The 12627-nt window shown below is 42.1% G+C and overlaps 1 protein-coding gene across 1 annotated transcript; it reads right to left on the reverse strand.

Annotated features, from left to right (window-relative positions):
- Positions 1-5505: 5505 nt before the first annotated feature.
- Positions 5506-7751, reverse strand: LOC120312819 (neurotensin receptor type 1-like). The gene has a single exon (XM_039354024.1). The coding sequence runs from the start codon at positions 6892-6894 to the stop codon at positions 6166-6168; it is 729 nt and encodes a 242-aa protein (XP_039209958.1). The 5' UTR covers positions 6895-7751; the 3' UTR covers positions 5506-6165.
- Between the last annotated feature and the right edge of the window lie 4876 nt (positions 7752-12627).

Below are 12627 nucleotides of genomic sequence, written 5' to 3' on the forward strand. Positions count from 1 at the left end.
AGCAGCTGGTGGAATGTAGCACGTTCCAGCAACCCGATCAGAGTTGGAATGGGGTTTAAATAGAGTATAATACCCTATAAATATAATGGAGATCCAATCAGGGCCTTGCTACTTTCCTGGTGGATTCTCCCAAAACTTACAGTTTAAGCAGCAGCTGGTGGAATGTAGCACGTTCCAGCAACCCGATCAGAGTTGGAATAATAATACTGACTGTGCGATGATCCATAATAGTAATAATAATAATAATAATAATAATAAGAGGAAGAAGAAGAAGAAGAAGAAGAAGAAGAAGAAGAAGAAGAAGAAGAAGAAGAAGAAGAAGAAGAAGAAGAAGAAGAAGAAGAAGAAGAAGAAGAAGAAGAAGAAGAAGAAGAAGGGACCTTGGAGGTCATCTATTCCAACCCCTTGCTCAGGCAGGAAACCCTATACAATTTCAGACAAATGGCTGTCCAGTCTCTTCTTAAAAACTTCCAGTGTTGGAGCATTCACACCTTCTGGAGGCAGGTTGTTCCACTGGTTAATTGTTCTAACTGTCAGGAAGTTTCTCCTTAGTTCTAGGTTGTTTCTCTCCTTGATTAGTTTCCATCTGTTGCTTCTTATTCTGCTTTGGAGACTAGCTTGACCCCCTCTTCTTTGGGGCAGCCCCTGAGATATTGGAACACTGCTATCATGTCCCCCCTCGTCCTTCTCTTCATTAAACTAGACATACCCAATTCCAACAACCGTTCCTCATATGTTTTAGCCGCCAGTCCCCTAATCATCTTAGTTGCTCTTCTCTGCATTCTTTCTAGAGTCTCAACATCTTTTTTACATCGTGGTGACCAAAACTGGATGAAGTATTCCAAGTGTGGCCTTATCAAGGCATTGTAAAGTGGTATTAATACTTCACATATTAATTACGTGAAGACCCACATTATCCTGGGACTCATTCATTTGCCTTCATTCGTGTGTGTCTCCAATCCAGACACCACCCAAAAACATTTGAATGGACACTCTATAAATGGGACAAATAAAATAATATCCACCATGGATGATGTTGGAATTGGAAAAGCGGCTTGGATGGGTTTTAACCCCAACTTTCATTAGAAGGGGAAGGGGCTCCTAGATTTAATCCCCATCATTTAGGAAGACAAAATTTCCTATTACGGAAAGTTGAATGCATTATTTGACCCTTCTCCCTGGAAATACTGCAAAAACTTTTGATTTCTGCAACTGAGTCAGTACTGAATTATTTCAACCAATAACCTGGTTTCATAAAAGGTCACTTTCTATATTCCTGGATAACAAGGCTATTATGCTGCCAGTCGTCTAGGGTGGCCAATTTGTCTTACCAGATGGTAGAAAATTGATCCCAGCGTTTCATCCGTTTCCCCCTTCCCTCAGGGATGAGGGAAACTATCCAATTTTTTTTGCAAATCTCATATCTGAAATTATCTTCCTTTGAAGTGTGGACTACATTTTGTCTCTCTGGGTTCAAACATGCGTACTGTTGCTTTTAATTTTGCAGAACATTGACTCTTTTTGCAAGCAGCTTTTCCTGATAGGATGCAGTTTTGTAAATAATAATAATAATAATAATAATAATAATAATAATAATAATACCATCAAACATCCACATCTGCCTATCCGAGGTCCTGGGTAAGGACTCAATAGGTAGACAAAATGCCAAATCCAGTCTGAACATCTGGCTGACTGTGTGATGATCCATAATAATAATATGTTGGAAGGGACCTTGGAGGTCATCTAGTCCAACCCCCCACTCAGGCAGGAAACCCTATACCATTACCATTTCAGACAAATGGCTGTCCAGTCTCTTCTTAAAAACTTCCAGTGTTGGAACATTCACAGCTTCTGGAGGCAGGTTTTTCCACTGGTTAATTGTTCTAACTGTCAGGAAGTTTCTCATTAGTTCTAGGATGCTTCTCTCCTTGGTTAGTTTCCATCCGTTGCTTCTTGTCCTGCCTTCAGGTGCTTTGGAGAATAGCTTGACTCCCTCTTCTTTGTGGCACCCCGACATCTTGGAACACTGCTATGATGTTCCCCCCTCGTCCTTCTCTTCATTAAACTAGACATACCCAATTCCAGCAGCCATTCCTTATATGCTTTAGCCTCCAGTCCTCTGATCATCTTTGTTGCTCTTCTCTGCACTCTTTCTAGAGTCTCAACATCTTTTTTACATCTTGGTGACTAAAACTGGATGCAGTATTCCAAGCCTGGCCTTACCAAGGCATTGTAAATTGGTATTAATATTTCACGTGAGCTTGATTCCTGTGCATTTTTTTGTGCCGATTTCCCCCTAACTGTAGAATACAGGTTGTCCTCGACATACAACAGTTCATTTAGTGACCGTTCAAAATTACAACGGCACTGGAAAAAGTGACTTATAACCGTTTTTTTCACACAACCATTGCAGCATCCCCGTGGTCATGCTGAAGGCAATACTAGAACTCACAGTCTCCTGATGACTGACCCAATGTCACCCATCCAGAGAATAGAACTCACTGTCGCCTAGTGATTGGCGCAAAGTCTCCCAATCGGCTTTCATGCCTCAGGTGGGACTGGAACTCACTCACAGCCTCCTGATTTCTCGGCTGGCACCTTCTCCACAATTTAAGTTTCAGTTTGTAAATGCAGACGTAAATAGTAGCATATTCAAATGTAAATGGAATGAAATTTCCATGGGAGCATTTCCAGTATTCTGCTACCTCTAAAATGGAATCAGAACCTCTAATTATAACAGTGAAGGTTTGGAAGCTTTTTCTGCAATAATATCCACTTATATCAGGGGTCTTCAACCTTGGCCCTTTTATGACTTGTGGACTTCAGCTCCCAGAATTCCTCAGCCAGGCACGCTGGCTGAGGAATTCTGGGAGTTGAAGTCCACAAGTCATAAAAGGGCTGAGGCTGAAGACCCCTGACTTATATACGTGGCAACGTGAGGGAGGTCTTGAACCAATGCTGTGGAGATCTCAAACTGATGTTTGGAGGTTACTTTAGATTAAAACATACCAAGACAGAGTTGCTGCTGGTCAGGAACAAACATGGCTTTTCGATAAGCCTTTTTAGGGTTACATTTCTGCTGAAAAAGCTGCAATTTGGGGATCCTTCTGGATTCACAGCTTCTGACAGAGCAACAGGTGAAAACAATGGCCAAGCTGTAGCTGGGATACCCATCACCAACCTGCAGTCTTTCCTGCAATTGTGACTCACATTTTGATTGTCTCCTATTAGGACTCTTACTACCAGCTCTCAAGGCAGCTCCTTTAGCAGAATGTTGAGAAGTTACCAGTGGTGCAAAATGCAAGAACATATCTATTAGTTGGGATATTCTGTTTATGCAGAATAACAGTTTTTGTGGACACTGCACTGAGCATTAGCTTCAAAATGTTCACCTGTAAAGCTCTATGAAATAAGGCACCAGCATATATCACAATCTACCGTATTAAAACAAGGTTGCAAGAATTGGGTATGTCTAGTTTAATGAAGAGACGGAGTAGGAGTGACATGATAGCAGTCTTTGCAATATCTCAGGGGCTGCTCCAAAGAAGAGGGAGTCAAGCTATTCTCCAAAGGATCTGAAGGCAGGACAAGAAACAATGGATGAAAGTGAATCAAGGAGAGAAGCAACCTGTAACTAAGGAGAAACTTCCTAACAGTGAGAACGATTAATCAGTGGAATGATTTGCCTCCAGAAGTTGTGAATGCTTCAACGCTGGAGGTTTTTAAGAAGAGACTGGATAGCCATTTGTCTGAAATGGTATAGGGTTTCCTGCCTGAGCAGGGGGTTGGACTAGATGACCTCCAAGGTCCCTTCCAACTCCTGCTATTCTGTTATTCTGCTATGAGCCCTCTCCTAGGATGGACCCCCTTAACAGAGATCCTTATCTTGAAGAACATGCTGCCCAACCCCACCTGTACTTCAGCAGACCCTTCAAACTCTGTTACTTTAGCAAGCAGTGATAGCAGTGCTCCAATATCTCAGGGGCTGCCACAAAGAAGAGGGAGTCAAGCTATTTTCCAAGGCGCCTGAAGGCAGGACAAGAAGCAATGGATGGAAACTAATCAAGGAGAGAAGCAACCTAGAACTAAGAAGGAATTTCCTGACAGAACAATTAACCAGTGGAATAATTTGCTTTCAAAAGCTGTGAATGCTCCAACAATGGAAGTTTTTAAGAAGAAACTGGACAGCCATTTGTCTGAAATGGTACAGAGTTTCCTGCCTGAGCAGGGGGTTGGAGTAGATGACCTCCAAGGTACTTCCAATTTTATTATTATTATTATTATTATTATTATTATTATTATTATTATCATTCATCGCACAGTCAGCCAGATGTTCAGCCTGGATTTGGCATTTTGTCTACCTATCGAGTCCTTACCCAGGACCTGGGATAGGCAGATGTGGATATTATTATTATTATTATTATTATTATTATTATTATTATTATTGATCATCGCACAGTCAGCCGATGTTCAGACTGGATTTGGCATTCTGTCTACCTATTATTATTATTATTATTATTATTATTTATTATTATTATTATTATTATGCCTTTAACTCATGGAATTCATGGATGGCTATCTGATGATAGTAATGTTAATTATTTCTATTTCCGTTATTTGGAGTTATTTGGTTTTGAGGTATCTGTTCAGAACCTTTATGGATGGGGAGGTGTATAAATATTTAACAATAAATAAATAGATATCTACTGCTTGGCATCACTTCAAAACCATCACACTCATATTGAAGCCGTTGTTTTCTATTTTAGGAGGTTTTCTAGGGAGGAGAATAAAACAAGAGGGTCTTGCAGCATCCAGAAAATGCTATTATTTGGGGTTGTGAATAAGAAAGGGGAAACTGGAGATCAACAGTATAATTCTACACATGACTTCTCAGAAGTTCTACTGCATTCAGCTGGATTCTTTAAACACGTGGAAGAATTAGCAACATGGACTACTGAGACAAATTTCAAGGGAGGTTATGTCTCTTTCAAATTATTCCATGGATTTGTGGTGGAGACACTTTCTGCTTCTGAGTGTCACGAATTACATGCCAAGAGGGCTATCAAGCAAAATGCTTCTCGATACTGCCCTGGCAAATGAAAATCTCTTCATCCTCTTTGGATTATTTTCAAAAAGCAATTGCGACATGGGATTCTAAATGTTTTGAAATTTTTTTGGATCCCATCACTATAGATTTGGTTTAATGAATAGGGGAAAAAAAATGTTCCTGGTTGTTTTGTGCTGAAGTCAACTCTTGTGGTTCACAGCTTTCTTTCTTTCTCTCTCTCTCTCTCTCTCTCTCTCTCTCTCTCTCTCTCTCTCTCTCTCTCTTTCTTTCTTTCTTTCTTTCTTTCTTTCTTTTTTTCTCTCTCCCTTCCTCCCTTCCTCCCTTCCTTCCCTTCCCTTCCCTTTCCCTCCCTCCCTCTTTCTTTCTTTCCTTTCTCCCTTCCTCCCTCCCTCCTTCCCTCTCTTTCTTTCTTTCTTTCTTTCTTTCTTTCTTTCTTTCTTTCTTTCTTTCTTTCTTTCACAGCAAAGCAAAAGTTCACAGAATGAGTGACACAAAAACAAGAGAAATCAGTGCAATTCGGTTGGTTTGTACAACGTAGGCGGTTGTACATTTTGTGAGGCTCCCAATTCTGATTTCACCAAAACAACTCATGTTCAGCCCTGCTTACATCCTACTGTATTCCTTACAACACAAAGCAGCAAGACTGGTTTTACAAACCGTGTACACACTGAATGACAGTCTTAGACTTTTGCACATTGTTCCTGTTCCCCTAGGACTGACCCGTTTGGAAATAAGTGTTGTCAGCGCACGTCCCTTTCACCCCTCCCTCCCCATGTTCTCCTAAAGAATGCACCGTGTGAAACAGTCTTGACACAAATGGAAGAGGGTTGTTTTGCAAAGTTTAGTGAGCTGGCTCAAGTCTTCAGGGACCAGCTGCACGCACGAATTCCAAACTGTCAAACAACATAGGACACTGTGTGTGTTTAAGCATCTGCTGCCATCTGTCCTGACAAGGCAGAGCTTATGGATTTATAGAAAAACCACACTCTGCCTGTCTTTGCTTCTCTCTTTCTCTTTTTTAAAGCCATTAACTAATCTCCGAATTGTAGGCATTGTGTACAGCTAGAATCTGGCACAATGGAGACAAGCTACTCACCCTAAGCTAAAAGAAAGCAGGTAAAGAGACTCACCTGGATGGCGATCTTCAGCGTGGAATCTTCCACAATCTGGGTGCAGACCAGCGAGTTGGGATTCTGGGGTATCCTGTAGATCTCGCCCATGATTAAGACCATGGGGATGGCGAGCAAGAAAGAGGCCACCCAGATGCAGCTGATGAACTTTTTGGTCCGGCTCCTGGACATGATGCTCTTGGCTTTGAAAGGGTGACAGATGGCCATGTATCTCTCGATGCTGAGGCTGGCGATGTTGAGAGCCGTCGCGTAGGTGCAAGCGTCCCTCAGGAAGTAGTAGCACTTGCAGATGTCATTGCCGAAAGCCCAGGGATGATGGACCCAGATGAAGTTGTAGAGTTCAATGGGCATGCAGAGAAGGAAGATAAGCAGGTCGGAGACCGCCAAGCTGGCCAGGTGATAGTGCACGGTGCTCTGGAGATTCTGCAGGGACTTCTTCCTCACCAGGGTGTACGCGGTGATGGAGTTGCCGACGGTCCCTAGCAAGAAGAGCACCAGGTAGATGACGGTCACCATAACCTTGGAGTAGATGTCCGTGTTCACATCCAGATCCTCCTCGTTGTGTAGCCTGGACCCAAGCCCAGAGCTGTTGGAGAGGTTCTCCGCCTCAGGCAGGACAGAATTAGCGGAGGGCAGAGGGAACTCACCCATAAGGTATCCCAGCTGGTAGAAGGAAGATGTTGTGTTGAGATGCATGGCTTGGCTCACCAGGGCTGCACCCAAGGAGAGGTGCTGTGGCTCCTTCTGGTGTCCAAGCTTGTTTTCAAGCAGGAGGCGGTGTGGGAGACGCAACTGGCACCTTCCTGCTTGGCAGAGTGAAGCAAAAAAAAAAACCCCACCACCACCCTCCCACTATGCACCCAAAGAGGAAACTTGACTCGTTTTTCACAGGAGAAAAAGGAGGAGCCTACAGACCAGCCTCTCCGTGTCTGTGCAAAGGAGGGGAGGAACAGATTTAAGCTGCCCTGGTGCTGAGACCAGGGCCGGAAAGCTGCAAGCAGCTGCGCTTCTCAGGATAAATGCATCTTCGCTCTGCAAACAGCGGCTGTGTCTCTCCCTCGACTCTCTCTCCCCCCCCCTTGCTCTTTGTGCAAGCCACAAATTCCCATTCGCTCCAGATGGGAATTGCGATAATGTGCTTTAGCAGGTTAATCGCCTCCCCTCCTCATTCCCTGGGATGAGCAAAGAAGCATACAGGAGGCCCATCCAGTTTGCAAAAAGGGGCACATATAATTCTTCCTTAAAGATGGTCCCTATTTAACCCTATTTATCCATCCCACCTCTACCTGGTTTGAGCATTTGGACTTTTGTATCCACCTCCTTCTTCTAATGATGTTCATTTTAACCTATTTTTTTTATGTTTTGATTTTCTAATGGTTTGATGCTACAGATTTCGATGCTGTAAGCCACCAGAGTCATTCAATGGTGAGATGGAAAGCATATTTACTTGATATCTTCTTTCTTTCTTCCTTCCTTTCTTTCTTTCTTTCTTTCTTTTCTTCCTTCCTTCCTTTCTTCCTTTATTTCTTTCCTCTTTCTTTTTTTCTTTCTTTCTCTTTCTTTCTTTTCTTTCTCTTTCTTTCTTTCTTTCTTTCTTTCTCTTTCTTTCTCTCTCTCTCTCTTTCTTTCTTTTCTTTTTCTTATTTTCTTTCTTTCTCTTTCCTTCTCTTTATCTTCTTTTCTTCTTCTTCTTCTTCTTCTTCTTCTTCTTCTTCTTCTTCTTCTTCTTCTTCTTCTTCTTCTTCTTCTTCTTCTTCTTCTTCTTCTTCTTCTTCTTCTTCTTCTTCTTCCTCCTCCTCCTCCGCCTCCTCCTCCTTCTATTTATTTATTTATACATTTTTTGAGAGGCTGCCATAAAGAACATGGGGGTCAACCTAATTTCCAAAGCACTAGAAGGCAAGACAAGAAGCAATGGATAAAAACTAATCAAGGAGAGAAGCAACCTAGAATTAAGGAGAAATTTCCTAACAGTGAGAGCAATCAATTAGTGGAAGGGCTTGCCTTCAGAAGTTGTGGGTGTTCCAACACTGGAGGCTTTTAAGAAGACACTGGACAACCACTTGTCTGAAATGGTAGAGGGTCTCCTGTTTGAGCAGTGGGTTGGACTAGAAGACCTCCAAGGTCCCTTCTGTTATTCTGCATTTTGTATATTGTATACCAGTCATCTTTTTACCAAAACCATTGTGGGCATGGATGGGACAGGTCGTGGACTCTGACAAAAAACAAACAAACAAACAAATAATATTTTTAGTTTAGGTACCCCACCACTTACCACTTAGGTACCCCAGCCTTACACAAAATTGGCAGACCTGATTTTTTTTTAAATAAATAATTGTTAAATAAATCCCTTTCCATGCTGGAATAGGAATATGTTTAGGTAGACAGGTTCCATAAAGTGTCACATATGTGCATATGTTTGTGCATGCATGCATGTGAATAAAGACATGCACACGTGTGAGCATATCTACACCCACCCACCCATCCACAACTGCACACAGAAAGATACCAGGTCTGGAGCCTCCCATCCTTTTAGAAAATGGAAGCAGATTTAGAAAGTCAGTGGATTAATGTTGCAGACTCACTCTCTAGCTGATAACGCTGTTTAGTGGCAGAAAGAAAGAAAATAAACTGAATTGCAAATCAACAAGTCCTCGGCTGAAATGCTGGACCTGACATAAACTCGCTATTAATTTCTTTACCAAACTTCCAAGCTGCCCACAGTCATTGTTCCCTAGAGAATGTACTAAACTATACAATATAAATCGAAGAATAAAAACCAGCAGCTATACAGAGACCTAAAAATAGATCAGTGCTGGTATGCAAGATTCCTTGGTGCAGAATCCTATGAACTGCCCTCCCCCCCCCCACAAATGTATTTTAAACATTTAAAACATGATATCTCCTGTCTCTTGAACAGCCTCTTTCTATATGCAGTAATCATAGTGCATGGCTTTTGATTTTTTTTTAATACTTCCAACTGTCCACCCTTTATGTGATATTCTTGTGTGGGATGTATTTGCAGACCTAATTTTAGCAAGAAAGCCAGTTTGGTATAGTGGTTAAGGCATCAGGCTAGAAGACAGGGAGTTCTAGTCCTGTTTAAACAGTAAAACCAGCTGGGTGACATTGGGCCAATCACCAGGAGACTGTGAGTTCTAGCCCCGCCTTAGCCATGAAAGCCAGCTGGGTGACTTTGGGCCATTCACCAGGAGACTGTGAGTTCTAGCCCTGTCTTAGCCATGAAAGCCAGACAAGTGACTTTGGGCCAGTCACCAGGAGACTGAGTTCTAGTCCTGCCATAGTCATGAAAGCCAGCCAGGTGACTTTGGGCCATTCACCAGGAGACTGTGAGTCCTAGCCCTGCCTTAGCCATGAAAGCCAGCTGGATGACTTTGGACCATGCACCAGGAGTCTGTGAGTTCTAGTTCTGCCTTAGCCATGAAAGCCAGCTGGATGACTTTGGGCCAGTCACCAGGAGACTGTGAGTTCTAGCCCTGCCTTAGCCATGAAAGCCAGCTGGATGACTTTGGACCATGCACCAGGAGTCTGTGAGTTCTAGTTCTGCCTTAGCCATGAAAGCCAGCCAGGTGACTTTGGCCCAGTCAGCAGGAGTCAGTTGCTAAAGGAACAGTTGTAAGTTAAGGACTACCTGTATTAGAACAACCTTAAAGAAGCTAAACTGGATAAATAATATATGCATGGCTAGGCAGGCGACAAAAACTGGTCCAATTTATGGGTTTAAGAAGCTAAGCAATATCAGGGCTGGCAAGGACATGGGTGGGAGGCAATCATCCTCTGTCAAAGTTGGAGGCTAAACTAGGAAATAGAAAAAAAAATATCTTGGAAGAAGACAATGGCAAATCACTTCTCTGTTGTTGCCACAATGTTTGCTGTGTGTACAAACTGTGAGATATGGGATGTGTGCAGACACACAGTCCATTACAGCACAACCAGCACAAACTGTGAAAAGGATGGAAACTAATCAAGGAGAGAAGCAACCTAAAATTAAGGAGAAATTTCCTGACAGTGAGAACAATCAACCAGTGGAATGGCTTCCCACCAGAAGTTGTGGGTGCTCCATCACTGGAGGCTTTTAAGAAAAGACTGGACAGCCACTTGTCTGAAATGGTATAGAGTTTCCTGCTTGAGCAGAGGGTTGGACTAGAAGACCTCTAAGGTCCCTTCCAACTCTTGTTATTCTACTATTCTGCAAATCTGGATTGCCACTCATTCCAAAGCACTATCCCCAAAAAAGCTTTTTCAGAATTGAAGCCAAACAATGACATCTTTTTCAAAAGATATTTATTTAATCTAAGTGATCCGTAATGCTGGCCTTTTTATCCTTCCAATCAAGTAACTGTTTTTAAATTTAAAAATAACTTTAAAAGGAATTGCAGTCCCAAGCGTTTTGTTTAATCTGCATATGTTCATTCATCACTTTATTTTAATAGCATTGCCTTGTTCGTTTCTTTGGGAACGTTTTAAAGGTGAATTGTAAATTGAATACAACGCCTTTCTATTTTTTTCTAATAATAATCTAGGACAGAACAGCCAAATTAGGCAGAGATCATCAAGTTTTTGATGTCTAGACCAGAAGTGGTAATGATCTGACTCTTGACCTAATTTCGGGTCATCAGCATATTCAAACAATCCATTAGGAAAGGATAAGAGAGAGGGAGAGAGAGAGAGTTTAAGAATCTGCCAATTTTTGTCACTGGATCTACTAAGTTCTAGTTCTTGCTACTTATATGACTTCATTTGAGCAGCAATCACAAAAGTGGTTAATTATCCTTCTTTCTTTCCCTGCCCCCCCCCAATAGAATTTTACTTCTGATTTATTCACTTGCAGGTTATTGTTACTATTATTGATCATCACACAGTCAGCCAGATGTTCAGACTGGATTTGGCTTTTTGTCTACCTATCGAGTCCTTACCAAGGACCTGGAACAGGCAGATGTGGATGCTTGATGGTATTACAGATATCGTCGCAGAATGGAAGCAGTTCCTAGTAAGGCCGCTTTTTGCAACTGACTAATGGCGAATCTGTCAATGCCAATGGTGTTCAAGTTGTTTTGGGATTGCACCCAAGGGGCCTATTACAGTGGTTCTCAACCTGTGGGTCGGGACCCCATTTGGGGTCGAATGACCATTTCACGGGGGTCGCCAAATCACGCTGTCCGCCATTTTTTTCCCTTTTCCCTAGCTGTCCTACTCCCTCTTATTGGTGGCCACACCCACTTGGGGATCACCACAACATGGGGAACTGTATTATGGGGTCACGGCATTAGAAAGGTTGAGAACCACTGGCCTATTACTATTGGTACTACCCTTGCTTGCCTTTGCCACAGTCTTTCTATTTCTATTTGTAGGTTTTTGTATTTTGTTATCTTCTCCAGTTCTTTCTCATCTATTCTGCTGTCTCCAGGCACTGCCACATCCACTATCCAGACATTTTTTGTCTTTCTTATCAACAATTGTTTAAGTCCAGGGTGTTATGTTGCAGGTGCTTGTCTGTTTGAATTCTGAAGTCCCAGAGCAGTTTAATTTTATCATTTTCTATGACTTTCTTTATTTTACGATCCCACCAGTTCTTGCTTATAGGCAAATGATATTTCTTGCAGATCTTCCAAAGTACTACTGTTGCTATTTTGTCATGTCACTGCTTGTAGTCAGTCTGTGAGATCTTCTTGCAGCAGCTTATCAGGTGGTCCACTTGCAAATTATTATTATTGTTATTAATCATCACACAGTCAGCCAGATGTTCAGACTGGATTTGGCATTTTTGTCTACCTATCGAGTCCTTACCAAGGACCTGGGATATTATTATTATTATTATTATTATTATTATTATTATTATTATTATTATTATTATTATTATTATTATTATTATTATTATAATAATATTTGGTTGGTACAGAACCAGGATTACAAAGTGAATCGGATAATCCCTTCTTACAGCTTTAGAGCCTAATAGAAAATGGCTACAGTGATTGTGCAGAAATAAGAAATGAGAGCCACTTTGGTCCAGTGTATCAGGCTAGAAACCAGGAAACTGGGAGTTCTAGTCCTGCTTTAGGCGTGAAAGCCGGCTGGGTGATTTTGGGCCAATCACTTGGAGACTGGGAGTTCTAGTCCCACCTTAGGAATGAAAGCCAGCTGGGTGACTTTGGGCCAATCACTTGGAGACTGTGAAGTCTAGTTCTGCCTTAAGAATGAAAGCCAGCTGGGTGACTTTGGGCCAATCACCATGAAACTGGGAGTTCTAGTTCTACTTTAGGAATGAAAGCCAGCTGGGTGACTTTGGGCCAATTCACCAGGAGATTGTGAGTTCTAGTCCTGCTTTAGTCATGAAAGCCAATTGGGTGACTTTGGACCAGTCCCTCTCTGTTAGCCCAACTCACCTCAGATGATTGTTCTTGTTGGAAATAT

This window comes from Crotalus tigris, unplaced genomic scaffold (assembly GCF_016545835.1).
Source record: "Crotalus tigris isolate CLP2741 ecotype Arizona unplaced genomic scaffold, ASM1654583v1 scf7180000018545.510300, whole genome shotgun sequence".
In the NCBI taxonomy this organism is placed as follows: Eukaryota; Metazoa; Chordata; class Lepidosauria; order Squamata; family Viperidae; genus Crotalus; species Crotalus tigris.